Source organism: Mauremys mutica, chromosome 14 (assembly GCF_020497125.1).
Source record: "Mauremys mutica isolate MM-2020 ecotype Southern chromosome 14, ASM2049712v1, whole genome shotgun sequence".
In the NCBI taxonomy this organism is placed as follows: Eukaryota; Metazoa; Chordata; order Testudines; family Geoemydidae; genus Mauremys; species Mauremys mutica.
In genome coordinates, this window is record NC_059085.1 from 13,570,121 (window position 1) to 13,592,778 (window position 22,658).

General features: G+C 45.0%; 1 protein-coding gene across 5 annotated transcripts in view; it reads right to left on the reverse strand.

The window, feature by feature from the left end:
- NECAB2 (N-terminal EF-hand calcium binding protein 2) overlaps positions 1–22,658 on the reverse strand; it is a 365,795-nt gene that overhangs the window by 285,721 nt on the left and 57,416 nt on the right. For 2 of the 5 annotated variants that reach the window (XM_044987367.1, XM_044987365.1), the window contains exon 1: positions 18,634–18,885. The exons of 2 other annotated variants lie outside the window; for them this stretch is intronic. In XM_044987367.1, the coding sequence (XP_044843302.1) occupies positions 18,634–18,858 (225 nt within the window). In that variant the 5' untranslated portion in view covers positions 18,859–18,885. Of the gene's footprint in view, positions 1–18,014; positions 18,044–18,633; positions 18,886–22,658 lie in introns of those variants that run through there. One more of the 5 variants, XM_044987370.1, reaches the window with a different exon arrangement.

Here is a 22,658-nt window from a genome sequence, read left to right on the forward strand (position 1 = left end):
TTTGATAGGTAACTGAGACAAATAACTGTTGGCATAGATTTTCCCATATATTGCTGCAAATTTAAATGCTCAGTGTGAAAAGGGAAATCATCATCATCATCTCCTCCTCTTTAAGCCTGAGCCCATTATTTTGGACTAGAAAGGAGAATTTGGCTAAACAAAAGAAAGATTTCATTGTGGAGGGAATAAAAGCTGCAGCAAGCAGCTCAGAGTCGGTCATAAAATGGAGTCTTATTTTCTGGGTCATAAATTCATTAAAAAAAAAATCAAAGGAGAAAATGCATGAAAGAAGGAACCCAGGAGGCAAATTGAACTGCACAATGTGTTACTTAAATGAATACTGTTTAATTAAGTAACATTAAATCAATGTTCTACCTAGGGTATCGCCTATCCTATATAAGGCTCAAAATGGATACTGTACAAAGACAATGACTCAATATTCTATAATATTTAAGGATGAGCACGCAAGTTCCAATACAATAAGACCCATATTAGAAAAGTCAAACCAAACTCAGAACTCAAGACCTTTAAGAGAAGGCGCCAGATGCTGGCCCACTGTCAATCTCTACAGACAGATCCTGCAGGGTTTGGCCTGTGTAACCAACATCAGCTGGACCCAGTGGGGTTCATTCAGCCTCAGTATAGATACTCTTTTTGAGGTTCAGCCACTGGAATGAACATAAGACACCTGGGGGAGTATGCACACACAAAGAGACCATTACCTGAGTCAAGTGTAGTGATAGGCAAATAGGTGTGCATTAACAAAGGACCCAACTGTTCACTCACACACAGCCCAAATCCAAACCCAAGCTGTTAAGAGGTTCAAAAGTTCAACTAATTTCCCCTTCACCTCTCCTGCTCTTCCTGTTTTTAGAAGGGACAGGAAAAAACTGTGATGAAACACTGAGAGAAAGACACTTCTTATACTCTCCCCAGCCTGACCACACAGAGAATACTGGAAATAGGCCTGTTCATGAGAGTTTACTACCCGCTTTCGCAACCCTGAAAAGGTTTAGATACCATTTGGATAGGCATACAGGCTGCATTAGAGTTTCACTCCCACAACCCTTCTTAAAAGGAACATGTGGCAGATGGGGCTGCCCCATAGCAGCCCCTGTGGGACCAAGCCTGGTACTGGAGACGCTCTCTGCCTTAGTCTACTAGCTTTGGACACCTGTTTGGAGCATGGTGGCCCTTGCCATAAGTTTGGCATCAGTCTCTAAACAGTTAAATAAAAATAATAAACCCAAATGTGGCTGTCTATGCCTTTAAATAAAGAGCATAAACTTCAAATTCAAGTGCTTAGCTGCAGTGCTGAGGGCAAGGCCCTGGCCTGGCCTAGGGGCTCTGGCCTAGCACTGAGGAGTTCCTCCCCTTCCCAGTGGCACCTCACACTGCCCCTGAGAAGAAGCAGGCAAGCTTTCTTAACTGGCCTGCTGGCTCCTGATTGGTCGGTGTCTCTGACTGGCCCATCTAGGCCTCCGGAGTACTAAGTCATGCTGGTAGCCTGGTCCGAGTGGGTTTTCCTTCTGCAAGGGTTGTCAGGGTGACAAGGCCTTCAGAAGGGGTCAGAGAAGGCCTGACAGACTGCATCAGAGGGCCCTCGGAACAGCAGCTGCTGTTAAAACTTCATCAGTTCTGCCAGTCATGGGGAGGGTGTATTGGGGACAGAGCTGGCACTGGGTTTCTGTATAAATGGACCTAGACACCAACTGATCCCTTGGAAATGGTCCCATGGGAGGGGTAAACTGTACACCCAGATGGAGTGAATTGAAGAGACATCTCCACAAGGAGCATGTCTGAGAATTCCTCCACTCCAAGACCCATTCCTGTGGGTTCCCCATGAGCCCAATGAGAACAGTGAAAAAAGTAAGTGCAAAATCCTACCCATCCGAGTGTTCCTATTGACTTCAGGTTTGCAGGACTGGGCCATATGAGGGCAGCCTGCCAAGGGCATGTCTATCAGGAAGCAGTTATTTGTAAATCCAATCTTTTTAAATGTAGCTAAGTGGACAACATTGCCTTGCATCTGGGTTATAGCACGGAGCCCCACAACAAACAGAAGAATAAATCAAGCGAGCCCCATTTAGTGTCCTCAGTTTGACTAGGACAGGTTCATACACTGGGCCGTTGGACACACCCCTATAAACAATACCCATTGTATGCTGCCTCTCGTATGCAATGTTTTTCCCTTTCCTCTTTTCTTCTTACTCTCACACAGGATCAGCAGATGTTATCTTTGTGTTTTAAATGCTGATTACTGCACATTTTTTGTTTCCTTGCTGCATCTTTCTGTTATTGTTCTCTGGTGCCTTGAATCAAAGACACTATATAAAGTGTAATAAAGAAGCAGTAAAAGCTATTTAAGGTGTTGGAGGAGACATTCTGCTCTCAAAGTGTGATGGTCGGAGGGGGGAATCATTGGTAGTAAGAAATGTAGCTTTTTAACAATGTTTTGGGACAAGTAAAGAGCTGTTTGGGAGCTCAGTTCTCATCTCACTGAAATGCTAACAAGGAAAGATTCTCCTCCAATTTATTACCCTGAGAAATGCATTATTGAGAGTATAATCTAGGGAAAAATCCCATCATAGAAGACCAGACCTTATCATACAGTAGTAGTATGGCCAAGGACAGATTAAACACAAAATGTGACCTAGCTCAGGAGTTAACTTAAAAAAGGGTGGGAGATGCTGAATTATGGATCATCTCTTAAAATGCCACTCATGTGGCAAAGTTTTAGAAAAAATGATGCACTAACATACACTGGCAGAGTTGGATAGCCCTGCTAGAAATTGGCAAGCACCAGAATTTCTAGGATCCAGATTATGGGCATGTATTAACTTTCCTCCTTTTTGTGTTTATGTTTTGCAATTTGTCACTAGAGCAGAGACTGTTAATTCATTAAAAGGCTCTAATTCCTTCTTGGTCACTGTGTGAGATTCCTAGTAGGGCCAATGGAAATAACATACGAACACCGAGAGTCTCCTTTCACTAAACAGAGATCAAGAGTCGACAGCCAAAGCCATTAATAAAGTTGGGAGTAACATACCAGACTAAGGAACTTCTCAGTCCTTAAACCTGCAAGAGTTTCTTCTATATGGAGTTTTTGCTGGTGGGCCAGCACATCATGTTGATGACTTACTTCTCATCAGAATCAGGGGAAGCTGGGGAAGACACTACCCATGATACAACTAGAATGTATTTATTCAGCAGCATCAAGCTGTGCCGCCATCATTACTGGCAAGCAAGACTTACTATATCAATTTAATTGGACCCTCAAAAATCCACACAAAAATAGAAACCGACCGGAATTCCAAGAGAGACTGTAATTAAAGATAAAATGCTTGGTAAACAGAGACAGCAAGAAAGTCAGCGTATGAACATCTGGAATGCACACCAAGATCCTGATGAAGGCACAAGTAACAATGATTACTCAGCTGTGCTGCCAAGAATCCTCCTTACATAAAGGCCTGTGGAATACTCTCTGCTGCAGGAAAAGGATGGCTTCAAAAACTCCTAAGGAACTCCACAATGTTCTCGTTTTAGTTACCATGCTGTGAATTTTGGAGAGGATGGCAGAGTTAGAGATACAGCATCTTTTGAAAGGGATATATTTACATTGCAGGATGATGGAGGGAAATTTGCAAGGTGATGGGTTCATCTATTGACAATCAGGGCTGAAATTTTCAACCTAGCTAGAACACTTGGCCACCCAGCCTCCATGGATTTCAACAAGAAACAGATGTCCAAAATCCCTGTGCAGCTTTTAAAATCCCATCCTGGAGGTTTAACTAACACTTTTGTACTAACAGGGCTAAGTTAGCAAAGAATCCTGTGGCACCTTATAGACTAACAGACGTTTTGCAGCATGAAACGTCTGTTAGTCTATAAGGTGCCACAGGATTCTTTGCTGCTTTTACAGATCAAGACTAACACGGCTACCCCTCTGATACAGGGCTAAGTTACTCTCAGTCACACATGAATGGAATTTGGTGCACCTGACAGTGCAAGGGTTTCAAAGAGCTTTACAAGCATTAATTAAGCAAGCCTCCCAACTCCTGCACAAAGTAGGTATAGCCCAAATACTGCATCGGTATCCACCCCAACTGGCCTGCCTGGAACCCCAACTGACAGCAAACAGGCTCCGGCCTACAGATCCGGTTTCAGAACCGGGACCTTAGTTTCTGGTCCCAGTTTTCATGCTCAGCTGAGGCTCAGAGGTCGGATGCGTTACCCACAGCCACACAACAAGGCTGGATTACAGCCAGAAAGAGAAGCCAGCAGGCCGCTTTTCTCCAGCATTACGTCCTTCCCCAGCGTCTCAGAGGGATCACCCTCATGATCAAGTAACTGTATAATACAGGAAGGAGGCAATTCAGACCCCTGGCCCCAGCACAGCCTGGGCTGCAGACTGGAGTGGAGTGAAGTCTAGTGAATTAGTGCTACTGGTAAACACAAATCCACCATAAACCCTTTCCATGCTAACCTACAGGGATGCAAAACAGCAAACACGCTAGGTGCCCACAGAGGGAAATAAGTCACTTAGCCGCTCCATCAGCAGCCCCAGTGCAGAGCTTAAGTGGTGGAAAGGGTATTGCTCTGGCCCTCCAAACCAGGATGTATTTCACCCTCAGTTACGGGTAACATGCCTATTTGCTGTATGATTTAGGTTTTAAATTTAATATCCATTACATCTTTACTAATTATAGACATTAATTTAATTTGTTCAGTCTCACTACAGCTTTTCTGTGGAATTATATTCAAAACAGAGTTAAGGTTTTAGAAAATGCATTCTTATAAACTAAACATAAATCCTACACTGCAAAAAATATTGATAGTACAGACCTGCTTTTGAAGTGCCTCTGTAGATTCTTAACACAGCAGTTCCAATTCTTATATCATTACAAGCATATTCTTCACTATATCAGCACTGATTGCAGTAGTCACCAAAGGTGGAATTGGTTTAGCTGTTCAAGTGGCCCAGGCTAGAATGTTTAGGAAGATGGAGAACAGGACTGAAGGGAAATGGCTACAAAAAAGAAGGATCGGGGTGGATTAAGGCTACAGGCCTGCACATTGGGCCCCAGATCCTGGAGTCATGGGATTATATTAGAAGTTAAGATTTAATATGTTGTAACAGGAAGCTCTTTGCCCTCATGGTTAAGAAAGAGCTTGACAATATGGGGTTGTAGTGAGGCCTTACTGGAAATCCTGCGCCCGCCCATGTCTAAAGGCCCTTCCCTCCAGCCTTGCCGGAGGGACCACTGGACCCAGGAACCAACTGAATGTGGGGGACAACTAACGAATAATAGAGTCAGGAGTGAAGGTCACAGATTCAAAACTAGGGATCCAGAAGGGGACACCCAGCAGAGAACCCTGGACAGCGCCCACTGCCCCTCAAAGCTCCCTAGGGAGCCAGCAGACGCTGCACAGAGGAACTCTGCCCAGATGCATGAGACCAGGGAGGAGTGGAAACAGGCCCCACAGTCGCAGAGCATCCCCTTGTCTAGCATCCTCCCTCTGGTGAAGACGGCCACTTTGGCCAGGCCCAGGAGGTTGATGGGGTCTCGTGACTTCATGGGGCCACAGACAGGGTGTGAGAAGATAAACAGGTGTGTGGAGGAAAGTGCAGCCAGAACCTGAACAGGAGGTTCTGGAGGAGCCGGAATAGGGGCTGCAACCCGGCGCATTCGAGATACGTGTGTGCCAGGTTCTCCCTCATGCTGCAAAAGGGGCAGGTGTTGGGGATGGGGGTGAACCGCACCAGGTACATGCCCATGCTCACGGCTCCATGGAGGAGCCGCCAACCGATATCCCTGGCAGGCCGTGGTGGAAGAGAGGCCGCCCACAGGTGATAGATAGATAGTCCCGCTATTTGATATCAGGACGGGACACAAGGGTGAGGAAGTGAAACGTGTGGAGCACAAGCACCAGAATATACAGGAGGTGGAGCCAACTATACACACTCCTCCAAGGTGGAGGGCTGGCCAGCAGGGATGGGGTCAGGGGGCAACAGCAATGAACGTGGGGGTCCAGAAGACAAGGGGGGAACAGCAGGGGAAAGGGAAACCTACACCTGGGGTGGGCTCTCTCCCTCGCCTGGCAATGGCCCTGCCGTCCTCACCTCCGCGGGCCCCACACAATGGAGCCTGGCCCACCCACTCATCTGGGTGCGATGGGGGCTGCCCCCAGTGCCCAAGCGGGATCAATGGAGGAAGGAGAAGGTGCAGCTACAGGGGCCAGACCACCAGGGTTGCCAGCAATGGCAGGGCCAGTGCCCTCCTGGGTCTCAGAGGTCCCAGGCACCCCTCCATGTTGGGCCAGGGGGCAGTCCCTCTGGACATGCCCCATCGCCCGGAAGAGGTCATACCAAGCCTGCCCCCAGGAGTAGTGCACCCAGTAGAGAGTTCCATGGTAGGGCACAAAAAAGGACCCCTCTAGTGCCACCTCGTCACGCACCTCTGCCAGTAGTTGGATTTGGACCTGCCGATGGAAGGACAGGACGTGACAGAGGGCGGAGTCCTTGCAGCCCAGCGGGAGAGGGCTGATAACAGATATCGTCTTCCCCAGGCAGTGACAGGAGATGCCCAAAGACGTAGTGGGGTTGGCTGGCCCCCCACTGACCCGGAGGAGGAGGAATCCTGCTGCAGAACCACTGCAGGGGTATTAACTCCAAGATGCACTACTGTGGATGCCTTGACACCACTCCAACAGTGTGTGTGTGACAGGAGAGAAGCACCATTCCAGGAGATATGCTGCAGCTGCTGGGGTAAGCTCTGTGGGGGCCCTGCTGCCACCTCTGCCTCTCTGGGGAGAAGAGGGTACCGTGGCTGCCACTTCTGCAGCTCCCAAAGGAAGAGGAGCCCTGCTGCCAAGCCTCAGGAGAGAAGGGGCCCATATGCAATTGTCCCAGTCTGTCTGGGATGGGAGGAGCACCCCACCACCAAAAACATGGGCCAGGGCAAGGAGGCAGAGGTGGAGCCAAAAGAGGGTCTGTGTCATGGTGTGTGTAGGGCCCCAGATTGCCTTAATTCAGCCCTGGAAAGAGACAAGGAGTATGGCTGGGCTGAGCGCTTCATTCGAGTCAATGCGGAACTGCAGGGTTGAAACACAAAATGTAAGGAGAAACTCTGACCAGCTCTTTACAGGTGGTATTTGAGCCCTGCTGGAAGACACAGATCAGAAGACTCAGCTCTAACCCCTTTACACAAAGCTCCCACAGTACCAAAAGTTTGAGCGTCAGTCACAGCAGCATTTTGAACTCTAACCAAATCAGAAATATTATGAAGAGGGAAAAGTCTGGCTCCTTTCCCTCAGTGTCAGTTCCTGCAAAATGCAGGACTGCATCCACCCCAAAGTGTGATCTCTCTGGATTTGCAGTGACATTGTTTGTGCCATTTTAATTTGGCAGTGAAGTCACTTAGACTTAGTCAAGACAACTGCATTGCAGGTCACAAAGACTAGAGGAGATTAAATATTAATGGATAAATTCTGCCCTTAATACTATACACGCAACCCCCATTAGCTTCACCCCACTGACTGAGGAGACGTGTGACCACTGGGAGCTCTGCACAGCACACAAGCATGGACTCAGATGACTAAGAATGTCCTTTCCATCCCATCACCTCCAATTCTCTGATTGTCAGGCTCACCTACCATTTTCAAGAAGTAAACAGCAGATTATCCCTGAACCAAAATACTGTCCTTACCACCTCCAGTGCATGCTTCTCATCCACGTTTCTAAATGTATTAGACACGCAAGCTTTTCAAAATGTCGGCCAAGTTAATCCATTATGTAAACCCACTGACTTCAGTGGAATAACACAAGAAATAAACATGGCCAGCCAATTGTTTGCAAGATACTAATGGGGCACTAGTCCATTTTAGCAATTAACTGAGAACAAAAGCTATTTTGTAATAAAATTAGCCTTTAAAATAAAGACTGACAAAAAAATCACAGGTGAAACAGAACTGAAATGTTTTTGTTGTCGTTGTTAAACTAGGTGAAGCTGCTGCTTAAAACAATGTTTGGGATGACAGCTTTTCTTGAAAACACTCATTTAATTCACCCCAAGCAGTTTAAAACAGCTACAATACTAAAACCTTGAAAAATCAGCTTTTATAATCTAAATGTTCAATGCTGCCTAGGATGTCCTCAAAGCTCTTGGATGCAAATCTGCAACTCTGGAGGCTGTTTGATTGTGGTTTTCTTGGCAATTTCACTCATTTCCCACAATCACTTCCTTAAGTCAAAGAATTGTTATATTTCATGTAGGGTTTTTTATTATTCCTGCAGCAGGTTAATATGATGGGTTTAAAAAAGCAAACAAACAAAAAAAACCCACACGATTCAACGGCAGTTTGCAATTCCTGTGCTGCTAGTAGAAGGATAAGCGAGGTGTGATGAAGCCTGCTGAAGGAGGAGACTCTAGGGGAGAGGGCAAAGGAAAATAAAAATGTTCAGTTGTATAAAAAAGTCTGATCAATGGTTGTAGTATCATGTGTGTAGAGGAATTTAGGAATACAGACAAGGCCTTTCCTAGGCTCTCCTACAAAATGAGTCCTGACTCCCCATCAGATCCATGAAGACTGGCACCATGGGGTTTCTGTTCTTGCATCAGATGTGTCAAAGTAAATCTTCCCTTCGCTCCCCCACTGTTAGTAAATGCCCATCTCATGACTGCAGGGAGGGCTGATGCGCCTTCCATTATTAACATAAAACAGTAACACAATCTAAGTACCTGCAGCCACATCGCTTTGGGTTATGTCACCCACCATCAGCAGCTCTCATGAGTTAAGCATGGGTTGACATGATCAGTGCTCACAGGGGTGGCCAACATCAACTCCCACAGAAGAGAGAGCGGTGGTGACTCAGTGCACCGCATGCTTTCCTCCGGGTGCTGAAGTATTGCCCCACCTGGCGATAGGGGCTCTGGTCTGTGGAGATGCTGTGTTCCAGATCAAACTACTAAGGGAACATCTACACTGCAGCTGGTAGCGTGCTTCCCCATGCAAGTAGACAGACACTAGCGCAAGGAGAGCTAGCGCACTAAAAATAGCAGCGCAGCCAGGAGTAGCATGGGTGGCACTTCAAGCTAGCCACCCAAGTACAAAGGACTCCCTAGGTATGTACTCAGGCTGCTAGCCTCAGCCCGCCACCCCTGACTACACTGCTATTTGCAGCGTGCTAGCTCCAGCAGAGGTAGCACATCTGTCTACTTGCATGGAGAAGCATGCTTCCAGCTGCAGTATAGAGAGACCCTAAGTCATTGCAGATCTTATCCTATTGAAGCTCCTACTTTTCACAAGACTGTGGGTTGCAAACCAAGGTGTCCTGGCCAAGTTCTTATTTCGGTATTTATTCCCTGCTTATTTATATTCCTCTCGCAGTTTCACCTGGTTATGAGACAATCCTGGAGCATAAAATAGACACCTTTCCCGCAGGATGGAAGTGTGTTTTCTACAGGAACTCACTGCTAATCAATGGAATTCATGCACTAAGGCAGGACACCCTTTGAAGGAAAGGTGGAATTTTAAGGCTACAAGAGGTGGGCAGAAGCTACATTTCAGAAATAGGTAATGAGACCTTCATATGTATGTGATCGCTGCTGGACTCAGCGGAGACCTCAAAAGGTGGATGGTACGCCATGATTTGGAGCCAGCCACAGGCAATTTTGGCCTTTGGTGCAACTGAAGGCAGGCTCAGGGCTGCTCTAAGTTCCATTTGGATGTTGATGGCTTCTGGCGGCCGAGGATAGCCATCCACTATGAGCCCCTGCCAAGAGTACCTTCAGAAAGCCAATTAAGCCAGAGTAGCACAAAGAGGTTTAGTAGGGTCAGGAATCTGGCCTCTAGTCTCTTCAATCAATTGCTCACTTCTCAAAGGAATTCTTATGCTCTTTTGCATTCACCCATTTGTTTTTCTACATTAATACAGTTACAGACACTTTCCACCCACCAGGGTCTTTAAAAGATCTTTCTTGCTCCCGCTGCAATCAGTTCTGGTTGTCTTCTTAGCAATGTAAGTACCTATGAACTCTGTCTCCTTCGTACTTGTTGAAGTATTGAGTGGGTGTGCATCTTACAGGATAAGCATCAAGAAGTATTATTAGTGGAGAGAGTTATGGTGCTAACGTGGCACAGCTAAATGAAAGGAACGAGCATCTGCCAAAGGGATGTTAATAGCTGGATTACACAGGATGCTATCTTCCTCTTTTCTTTCTTTCTTTCTTAGGAGAGGAGGCTGGGTCGGGGGGGGGAAGGGAGGCAACCTATGCCTTCAGCAAGGATCTCAGCAACGCTTCAAAAGGCATAATTGAATAACAGCTGGACAGGAGTGCAGGTTTCAAGAGGCCATTTCCACACAAAGATTTGTTGGATGTAATATTCCCATAGATATCTATGGTTCAACAGCACCTCTACTTCGGCTCCAAACTTCACTGACTTGCAGGTGTAAAATGCTAGCTTGCCATGGCAATATTTTACCAAAGCAGGTGATGTGCTGGAGAAAAGGATCATTTATACTTCACCCTTCCTATTGATTTTCAAAAGGAGCTCTCACCACATGCGGCGAGATCATGCTTTGGAATGAAGTGAATTTCAGACAGGATACAGAGGAGTCAAACCTCTGTATTGTTCTGTGGAGCACTCTTATTTCTTCTTTAATATTTTAGTACTGGTGGAAGGTCTGATGGTCTTTTATTACTGCACAGAACAGATGCAGTACAGACTTCAGTGCGAGCGAGCTCTCCTGCCCACATCCCAGTACACATACAGTACAGTGTTTCAGCCTGGAACTTCTACTCTGACCTTGCGGGATCGCTAGGTCCCTTTAGCTCTTGGCCTCTGCCGAGAAAGCCAACACAAATGTGATGCAGGAAGATGTAAGCCGGGAACTAGACAGAGATCAACAACTCCTTTCTACAGGGCACATGACTGGCCCTGCAGTTGAGCAATACTTAAATATGTATATCGTGCCCAGTCTTTAGCTAAGCTCTGCTCCCCATCAGAGTCCTATTAACACTCTAGAGGTCAGGGCGTTCTGAGATACTGGAAAGCTTTTGGTTTTATAAGTGGAGATTGAGGAGAAGGGTCATTTCCAGTCCTCCATTTTTTCATCCTGAGAGAGAAATGAGCAGAGTTACAGGGGTGAAAGGGAGAGGAGGAGAGAAAGAATGAGTACATTGAAAACAGGAGAGGGGAACAGAATAAGAAGAAAATATTGGAAATGTGATTGTTTTACTAGCTAGAGCTAGAATAGAGACTAAGGGAGAGAGAATTACAAAAAATGTTGGTTCTTTGTTCTACGTTTGGGAAGTCACTGCTAAACACAAGCCAAATTCTTCCCGAAGTTACATCCATGCAGCTTCATTTAAGTCAATAAAAGGAGTTGTGGAGGTGTCATCTAGGGTAGAATTTGGCCACAGAGCAGATTATTAAAGAGCTGAGAAATATGGAAGGAGAATGAAGAGCAACAAGCCCTAATCAGAAGTGTTAGAGAATGGAGAGGAGAGTGTTCCACTAGTCAATGCATCTCATGGGCCAGATCTTCGAAAGGGCTTGGCATATTGGATGCTGAGCTTTTCTGAAACCTGGTTGAGGCCTTTGAAAAGATGGACACTTAATGGGATGCCAAGTGGGAGATGGGCGTTTATAAAAATCTGACCCCATGTATTACCACACGGGACTCACCTGCCTACAGTTTAATATTGATTATCACCTTTTGTTGCTGCTATCTATGAATTAAGCTATGCTATTAATATGATTTATTCAAACACAGCTTTGTTTCAGTGTTAATTTCAGCCACTACTCTTACGCTTTTAATTTAAAAGCGGGGCAGCAGGAAGTGATTGATACCAATGGTCTGCAAATAGGTGTCTCCGTGCTGACCAGATGGAGTTATAAATGGTTCTCTCTAGATATATGTCTACTGCTCTCAACCCCAGGGTTTCTTGCAATTTACATTTTACATTGTAGGTGTATATACACCTACACACACAAATTATATGATTTGGTACAGTTCCTTTGCACTATTTCCCTTCGTCTTTACAGTTTAATGGTGTTACCACTCTTGCAATTTTATTAATAGTCTCACAATATTTGGTGTTTGTGGGGGTTGGTTTTTTTTTTTAAACACACCCCCGTGCCTGATTATATGAGAATTCCAGATAAAACATTTTAGTCCTCATCATCTCTAAATAACCCAGAAGGCAAATCAAAATAACTCAACATATATTATTTTTAAACTCTCGTGATCTTTAAGGAAGTCTCATTAATTTGGTTGGCCCAATTCATGATCTTTGAATGCTTGGGTCTAGCAGTACTGGATTAACTACTGATAGCCAGCATGAATGCTGCAGTATAGTCTTAATTTAGTTACCACCCCAGCTGGGAATCAAGACGATCAGTTTAATAAACTATGTGGTCAAATGTTATAAATAATTGAACCACAGGGCAGGAAAGCTGTGTGCAAATTGGTGTCTGTTAATGAGGAATGCTCCCCAATCAGACTGCTCAGAGATCACTGAGTATTATGGGCTGTAACTATGGCACATTATACAAAATTAACAACGCCAGGTACTCTGCATGCTGCTGTAATGCACCAGCGTGCAAACGGGTGCAATGTTACATAGTGGAGTTTCAAAATGTGGGAATGCATTGAGATCCATGCTGATGACGACTATGTAGATACAGACCCCTGTCTGATCCATAGCACATTAGGCTGATTTTGCTGATATGGCAGCAAATTAGCTTTAAATGCTGAATGATGCTTTCCATGTATCTTGGTGCAAGAAATCAGCACAGCATAACCTACCATTGCTCTTTCCTAGCACGTATCAATCTCTATTTTAAAGCCCCATTTATGCTGGGAAGTGCCCAGTGTTTAAAGATAGTCTCCATTCATTTATTAATAGGGTTCAGAAAAGCTAGTCTGCAATTTTACATGATATATTTTAACACCTGGAATACCAGAATCTTAAACTGCACCTTTAAACACTATTTATCATCTATTTCACTCACCCAAAAGAATGTACATGAGCCTGTTTGCAGACCGGTGCAAGACGCAGAAAAATATTGCAAGGAAAATTTGGACTCAAACTAGTTTCTATCCCTAAATGATGTTTCTCTTGTCCCTGATGGAGACCATGAGATCTCACCCATTCTACCTTCTCCATTTTATCCTTCCTTGACCCTCAAGGTCCCATGAAGAGCCACTATTCCATTGTGGATGAGCACTTTCTTAAGAACCCATCAATGTTTGTCATTAATCACACCAAAGGATCATTGTCTGTTACTTACCAATCCCCACCTGTCCCCTTCCCTATCTACCCCATTGTCTTTACAGAACTCCTGTCACTCTGGCACAGCAAAGAGGCCATTAGTCGATAACAAACCAATTAACAAGGATAGCTATGTAAGGACCTTTCACTAAGGCCAACAAATCATATCAGCTTCCAAATTGGTATTATACAGTTTATCGTACTCTAGGCAGGGGCTTTTCTTAAGTCAGTGTCCAGTGACTATGTACAGTAAAAAGTTAAATGTGTAGATTCATTCAAAAAGTCAGGCAGAAAAATCTAAAATTCCAACACCATGCTGTGTGGTAGGTATTTTGCACATGCATTTTTGGTCCTGCTGTCTGTACAGTACCTCTTTCTTAAATGCCTAGATACAGGTCTGTCTCATCTTACGCGGGGGTTCCGTTCCGCGGTTAGCGCGTAAAGCGAAAACCACGTATAGTCAAAATTACATTGAGTTGAATGGCGGGCGGAATTGCCCGCGCTACAGAAACAGTATTTAAATTGTTATTTTTCTTTTTTTTTTTGCCAACCGCGTAAAGCTGAAATCGCACATGTTAAATGCACGTAAGATGTGACAGATCTGTAGTTGTTATGAACTTGAAGGAAAGGTATCAGGGATGCATAACTCAAAAGAAATTTAGAGCAGGGGAAAGAATAAAGAATGGAAATAAGTAACATGGATAATTTGTAAGTTTCAGAACAGGCATCTGAGCTGAGTGACTAATTCATAACCAACGATTTAAACAAATTTAATCTTCTTCTGAGTGTTAAGGTGCCTGTGAACGGGTTGTGATTTGCTTAGATTTGGTATTCAAATATATTTGATTAAGTTTTTCACAGATCATTTATTCTACAGCTTTCTCTCCAGAATTCAAACTGCTTAGTTGTGACTAGTCAAATAAGTCACGTGGTATATTTTATTCCCTGAATGGATTAATGGAACTCATTCAGGTTTCTGGTGCTGATGCTCTTGGAAAGAGAACAAGTTTCTTCCATGAGAATTTGAGAGTGATCTTAAATTTGCTTTTAGCAAATATTCTTGAGAGTAAAAGTTCATGGAAAGCAATGACATAAAGGGCCCATGAACACAGTTGGCATCTTTCACATGGTAAATAAGCACCCCAACTTTCACAATAAGCCTAAAATCAAGCTAATCCCATTTCAAAACAAGGCCAAAACAAGCCAGTCCCTGAGAACCTCAACACTCTATGTGACTAAATCCCCCCAGAGTGCAGTCTGGGACTGTGGTAGGCTTGCTTTGCACCCCTGACTCTCTCTCCCCCTTGCCCCTGCTTGCTGCCACTTACCCCTGCTTGCTGGGAGCCGATCAGAAAAAAGCAGCAACAAACTACAAGGCAAAAACTAGCCAACAAGCAACTCATAAGCCAATTAAGCCAAAAACAAGCCCAATTTCTGCGTTTTTTTCACGGGTTTGGCATGCCTACCCATGAACTGCTGAGAGGAAGGATGGTCTTGTGATTAGGGCATTGGAAAAGGACTGTGGAGCCCTAAATTGCATTCCCAGCTCTGCCACAGACTTTTTGGACAAGTCTTTCATTGTGCCTTAAGTTCCAGATCTGTAAAATGGGGAGAATACTTCCTTTCTCCCACCCTTTGTCTATCTTCTCTAGATTGTAAGCTCTTTGGAGTGGTAACTGTCTCAGCAGGTGTTTATAAAGAGCCTAAGACAGCAGAGTCACAATCTCAGTTGAAGCTCTCGCTGTAGTTATAAATAATGAAGGTAAAGCAAACTTTTAAAGAACCACAACATTTTCAAATTATTTTTGCAGCATTCATCCAATTCTACTTTCAACCCATAAGAGATAATGCAAAAAAAGATCTTTAACAATCTAAGTGGAAAGCAAAGGAATGATTCAGATACAGATGAATGTGCCGTGCATTATAGTTTGTTTTGTTTCCCCATGGTTACATAATTTTACAAGTTTATACTTCACGTTTTCTCATATCAATCTCTCCTCTTCCCATTTAAAAAAAAATTCTGGCATGTTGAATCGAGCTTAACATTAATATGACTGTTTTTAACTATAACAATATCTTCCACCTATTGAGCATCTTGTCAGGCCAAAATATTACTGTTTGCGCAACTGTATCATCTATGTTGGAAATACAGGTTCCAACCATCTTTGGTTAAACCTTCAGTAGGTAGAGAAAAGAAAAAAAGTGAGATCACCAAAAACACATTAGCTACTTAGGTTCTTTCAATGTCTCCATTATGCATCAATTATTTCTAAACAGTAGCATGTCTCTTCCCATCAAAATATTTAGATTAGGAGCAACATTCAATTGTATTAGTTGGGCCAAAGACAATCTGAAGCAGTTCAATTTGGCAGAACTAGTTAATTCATAAACCCATCATCTCTTTCAGTCTGAGCCCAGAATTGGGCTTAGATCACAAATGAAATGAGTTTTGGGGTCTTTAGCAGGTGCCAATGCCTACCATAGATTCCAGCATGATTCAACAAGATGTGTCAAGAAATCTAAGGACTAGTATAGAAGAAATAATGCAGGTTTGGACTTGGGGATATTAACAGACTCCAGCTAGTGCCGCCAGTAGCTAATTTTTTATGATAACAGTTTTTTAGTTTTGTTTTCTTAAAGATGGAAGACTGAAAAACTGATGCTTTTAATTATTAGATGCCACTGTCTGAACAAATATGTAATTATAACTGTTTGCACTATATTTTCTTCAGGAGTTGCCTGTGCTAGGGTTTGAAAACCCCATCCCCACCTCTGTTCTCTTTTAATTCCATCTAAATGCAAAGAATTTACTAAAACAGCCAACTGTAAATATTATAAAGTATTAAACACACATTCCCTAACAATATTGACATAAAAGTTACAAATCACTTGCATGCCCTAAAGACAGATCAGTGCAAGCTATTTCATAGCTGTCCTTGGGGATTCTTTTCACTACTCTTCAGAGGGTTCTATATTTTTGGTGAAGATACGATCAAGAAAAGTTACACAATTTGTACAGGTGCAAGCTAATAAAATAGAACTATGGGTAAATATCAGATGTAAAAATTGTTAAACTACCGAAGTTTTCTCATTAGACTTTTATGATTAAAAACAGACTATTGTAATCATAAGAATAGCAGAGAAGAAAATTTGACAAAGCCCAATTATGTTTCACAAGCATGCCACACATAATGAGAGCATGTCCTAGCATCTCGAGAAAAAAACACAGCAAAAGGTATTCTGTTTAATCATCTTCATTTTACAAAGCAATCCAGCATTCATGCCTGACACACAGTCTCTCTCAGGTATGGTACAGACTGACTATGTTCCCCCCAAGTTATTTAGTTAGTCACCAACTGAAATTATCTCTCTTGGCTGAAATTCACAAGCCAGAGCCTTGCGAGATCAATGAATTCATAGTTATTTTATTCTGGGACTTTTTTTTTTTAACTTTTGGTTGATTTTGTAAAAATTTTAAATATGCTCAACTAATTTCTTGCACAGTTGAGAGAAGAAATCTACCTGAAAGGTTGGAATGAACTCATTTTATATTTCTCTTACTCTTGTAAAGGGTTTAATTACATTAATATGCCCCACACTTTTCTTTCATACTTTAAATTAAGTGTCTCAAATACAGATTTCATTGAGATTGAAACATCCAGTTTAAATGGACCTTAACTGCCAAATGACCAAGCTCATTTGAGGCTTAACATTCAAAAAATATCCACTTTACAGCAGTGGCTCTCAGCCTTTTCAGACTACTGTACCTTTTTCAGGAGTCTGATTTGTCTTGCGTACCACCAAGTTTCACCTCACTTCAAAACTACTTGCTTACAAAAACTGACAAACCTACAAAAAAGTGCCACAGCACACTATCAAGCAATTTTTCAGTACTTCTCATTTGTACCATATAATTATAAATCAATTGGAATATAAGTATTGTACTTACATTTCAATGTACAGTATATAGAACAGTATAAACCAATCATTATATGAAATTTTAGTTTGTACTGACTTCACTAGTGCTTTTTATGTAGCCTGTTGTAAAACTAGACAAATATCTAGATGAGTTGATGTACCCCCTGGAAAACCTCTGTGTATCCCCTGGTTGAGAACCACTGCTTTACAGTTTCACCTTAGGAAATGTGCCAGAAATAATACCATACATTGTGTTTTATTTTTTATTTAACCTAAGTAAATATTGGATGTTACTAGCTATTGGGCAATCACAGAATACCTATCATTCATCTGTAAATTAAATACAATAAGAGATATCCCATTTCCCATAATCAAAGTGGAATTGCATCGCACCACTAACTCAGCATGCCAAGCCAGGTTTAGGAACACTAACTATTCTTAAGTTTCAGTGTTGTTAAAGTGCCATTTGCTTTCTATTGACTGAAACCTAGCCAACTGCATTGATCAAATGTATTTAGAAAACAGCGGGTTTTGAAGTGCAAACAAGCCCATTTAATCTAATCTCAAACTGCAGAGCAGATGTTTGCCTTAAAATATTCATCTAAATGGACGGTCCATATAGATTTTGCCCTTTCTGGCTCCCATCTCTCCCAGCAATATTGATCCACACAAACACCCCAGATACTTTTCAAGCTCAGAAGACAGTAGCGTGTGCATTTAAGAGGAAAAGCAGCGATTGTACCAGCAAGAGAAGATTGGGGGTTGGGGGACACTGCTACCACAGAATGGAGCATTAGGAGGTTCTTCCAAACGAACCTGTGCTGGCTTGGGCAGCGAATACTCGTATTGACACAGTGCCCGGGGGAGTTTCAGCTTCTCCTTTCGGTGCTGCCAGTGGCCCAGAGAAGCAGCTCAGCGGCAACTCCTGACCTGGAACTGACAGCAGGGACTGGAGCGCTCAGAAGCGGCGGGAAGACCCGGGTCCCTGCTGCCCAAAGCACTCACATGGCCGCTCCTAGGGAGCACCGCGCTCCCCTTTGCGGTGCAGATCCCCTGCGATGCGAGACCCCCCCCCCCCCACCTCGCCCCGCATTTTAAACCTGAACTCTCCGGGGTGCTGAAAGCCGCCCGGACCGGGGGCCCCCCTCGCCCGCGCTGAAGCGCCGCTGTGTCCGGCTGCACGGACAGAGCAAGCGCCTCCCCCGCCCGCATCTGCTCTGTGCCCGGCTGCAAACCCTGCCGGCCCCGCCGCCACCCGGCTCCGGGGCACGAGGCGGCAGCGGGGCCGTGCAAAGGGGGGAGAGGGCGCGACTCGCACCCGTCCAGGCTCCCCCTGTAAAGTCCGGGGGCCGGGAGAGACCCGCCCCCGCCGCCCCCGGGCGCCCTGCCGCCGCCGCCGCCCAGCCCCCCAGCGCGGCCCGAGCCCCGAACTCACATCCAGGATCACCGAGGTGCCTTTCCGCTGCCCCGCGGGCAAGCAGCCCTGGCCGGCGGCCGCCTGCCCCTCCTGCAGGAGCTCCCGGTCCGAGAGGAGGCTCTTGTCGCTCATCTTGGTGACTATCCAGCGGAGCAGCCCGTCCAGCCCCCTGGTCTGCGGCTGCTGCTTGTGGAGGATCTTGTGGACGCTGTCCCTGCAGTAGCGCGCTGCCTGCTCGCACATCTTTCACCCAGTCCTCATGCTGGAGCCGGGGGGATTCCCTCCCACCCCGGCTGCATCACCCCTGACAGCAGCGCTCGCTGGCACCGCTGCAAACCCCACCCTGCGCACTCACAGGAGGGGAGCAGCCAGGGGCGGATCTAAGGGGCCACATGGGGGGGAGGATGGGGGGGACAAGGAGGGAAGCTGCTTTGTGCTAAATGATAAGCGCTGCAGCCCTCTGCTCCCAGCCCCCCAGCCCCTACTAAACCCCATTCAGTTAGAAGCCAGCTCCAGTCACTACCCCCCACTCCTCTTCCCCAACCAGGGTTAGAACCCAGGAGTCCTGGCTCCCGAGCTCCAGTCACTACCCCCCACTCCTCTTCCCCAACCAGGGTTAGAACCCAGGAGTCCTGGCTCCCAGCTCCACTCACTATCCCCCACTCCTCTTCCCCAACCAGGGTTGGAACCCAGGAGTCCTGGCTCCCAGCTCCACTCATTACCCCCCACTCCTCTTCCCCAACCAGGGTTAGAACCCAGGAGTCCTGGCTCCCAGCTCCAATTACTAACCCCCCACTCCTCTTCCCCAACCAGGGTTAGAACCCAGGAGTCCTGGCTCCCAGCTCCACTCATTACCCCCCACTCCTCTTCCCCAACCAGGGTTAGAACCCAGGAGTCCTGGCTCCCAGCTCCAATTACTAACCCCCCACTCCTCTTCCCCAACCAGGGTTAGAACCCAGGAGTCCTGGCTCCCAGCTCCAATTACTAACCCCCCACTCCTCTTCCCCAACCAGGGTTAGAACCCAGGAGTCCCGGCTCCCAGCTCCACTCACTACCCCCCACTCCTCTTCCACAACCAGGGTTAGAACTCACCGGTCCTGACTCATGTCACTGGGGACCAAATCTGAATCAATGGTGGTGTGACTTGGCACACAGGATCACAATGCCACTCACATTTGGCCCATTTTGGTTGCTTGGCCCTGCCGATGAAGCTAGAACCTCTCTCAGGCACAAGCTGCTGGAAATGCCTCTACTTGGTCTCCATCTGTCAAGGCTGACTCCCCACTCTGGCACTTCCAGTGCAGAAGGTGGGGGCCCACAAGGATTTTTAAAAATTAATATTTGCCACTCCAGGCTTGCATTAAACTCCTCAGGTGACAGCTTTTTTCTGACCTTGGCTTGGTAAATGCTGCCACCACCCAAATGCAAACCCCCTTTTTTTGGAACCCAGGAAGGCGCACTTGGGAATTCCTTCCTGTGGGATACCCACACAAGCCCTTTCACGCACAGCCCCCTCCAGGGAAGAGCTGAGACATAAAACAAAAGAAATTAGTTGTTGCCACCAGCTAATTAAACAACTTATGCACAAACCTCTTGGGACACTAAAAATCCAACAACAGACTCAAAGGGGAAGTATTTTTCCCCATTTTAAAAAGTTCTAGCCTTCCCATTGGCTCTTTTGTTCAAGTGCCCACTTCCTTTCCTTTACCTGGGGGACTTTGTTAGCCCTTAACAGGTAAAGCAAGCAGAGAACAGCCACCAAGAGGGACTTTACAGCTAACTGGCTGGCTGGCTGTCCATAAAAGGGAGCTACCCTGCTTCATTTATCACACCATCATTACTGTGTCAGACCAAAAATTTGACCCCCCGTTTATGTAGGAAAACCCAGAAAACAACCTACTTCCGCCACCCCACAAAAAACCCTCACAAAACCAGCCAGCTGATTCCACTTGGCTCTTTCTAGAGCTGCTGAACTAATTGCATGGCTCAACTGGACAAATATTCCTAATCCTAGAATTCTGCTTGTAAAAAGACATGCTTTGTGCTGTTTACAGACCAAAAAGTATTATTTAAAATATTTATAAATCCTTCTGCCAAAGTGCCATAACCCACTTTATCTTCCCTCTGAGCACCCTCTGCACACACACAAAATATTCACAATTTGGAAGGACAATCATGGAGAAAATTAAGACTAGAGATAGACTCAAGCAGCAAAGTGCAGATCCAGACCCTGTCAAAGTAGACCACAGGGAGTCATCTCTAATTAGAAGTGTATTGTTTGGGTCAGTACACAGAGCAGCACAGACTGTGTTTTGATGTCAATCCCAGTGAACTTTGTTTTATTTTGTTAATAGTATGTCAGTTAGTATTTTGTTAATAGTATGTCAGTGTGCTGTTTTAAAATGATTTGGAATTATAGATATACATAAATATGCATATATATTTTAAATATTAATGGTGTCCTTCCATGTTACAAGATATCTTGCTTGTAGTTGGCTGAGTTGAGACAGAACTAGGCTTTGCTTCATGATCCTCTAAGACTGGGGAGCTCCAAAACCTTTTAATAGCATTGACCACATCTTAATAGACAGATCATGCTTTTCCATAGCATGGACCACCTCCCCTCCAGTGTGTATATGCAGGGACCACCTACATCAAACATTTGTGGCAGCTACTGCAGTTGCTTGCATGGAAGAGTAATATTAGGAAAGTGTGTATTTTTAAACAGCTGTAACGCAACTTTGTAGCTGGAAGGAAAGAAGCCATCCAGCGGTATATGACCAACCAGTTCTCCATAAATCACCAAGGAGTGCAGAGCACTAGTGGTCCACAGAGCATGATTTTGGAACCACTGCTCAAGGCCATTGGTTCCAAACAACTAAGATAATATGAACACACCAAGCTTTCTTTGAAGGTACTTGGCTAGCCATCCTCCTTTTATCTGGTGGTCCTCAGTGCAACCTTAACCCTTATGTTAGAGTCAGGCTCCCACTGAAGTAGACTGCAGTGGTCTTGGACTTCAGTGAGGAGCAAGATTGGGTTCCTTGGTGAAAATTTCATCTGTCCTGAGCCCTTCATCGCCGCCCACTTAGAGAGTCACAGTGTGTTATAGTCCAAAATACCATAAGAACAGCCATATTGGGTCCACCTAGTCCAGTATCTTGTCTTCTAACAGTGGCCAGTGCCAGTTGCTTCGGAGGGAATGAACAGAACAGGTGATCATCAAGTGATCCATCCCCTGCACCACAGGCCCGATCAGACCTGCACATTAATTGCTCTTTCCTTCTTTCCCTTATCCTTCATTATTATTATTATAATGGGAGCCCACGTGTAGGATTGTATAGTTTATCTACATTAGGGACCACTGCACCAGTGCAGCTACCCCAGAGCAAATCCGAGGCGTAGACATGCAGAACTCTACTTCATTCTTGCTGCATCTTTTCCTTGTTCGAGTGAACCAGGAAGAAACTTGTTATTGTTTCATTTCAGAAGCGTAGGTGCTCAGCTGCTGCTTGAAGACAAGTGATTGGGAGCTCAGTTCTCTCTGCTGGAATAAGCATATAATGGCGATGAGCTCTGGACATGCGTTATAAATAGAGCACACGTAAAGACTGGCTGTGGGATACTGCTTTCATCCTCACCACCCCTCATTTAGGTAGCACTTTGCTGCAGTATTTACTTTTTCCCCAGCAGTTCAAAATTAATTAAAAAGTTGAAAAGCTGCAGAGATTTTATGGTGGTTCATTGAAACTGCATGCAATGTGCTAACTGGGCTGCATTCACCTATGGTGAAATTCATTCCTCTGAGAGGACTAGCACGAGGCCTACTCACCACTTATGTCCTACGTGAGCCTCATGGCAAAGAGACCATAAGATAAGGCATAAGGTTCATATCTTACACTTTCTTTGCACAAGGCTTAAATGGGACTTAAGTGATACACAGGCCTTCTCCTGGCTCTCTGCGAAGCAGTGAATTTCTCCCTTAGAAAATAGCTGTGGTATGGAATTTGATTGGCTGTGTTGCCCATTCTGGGTGGAGTTAA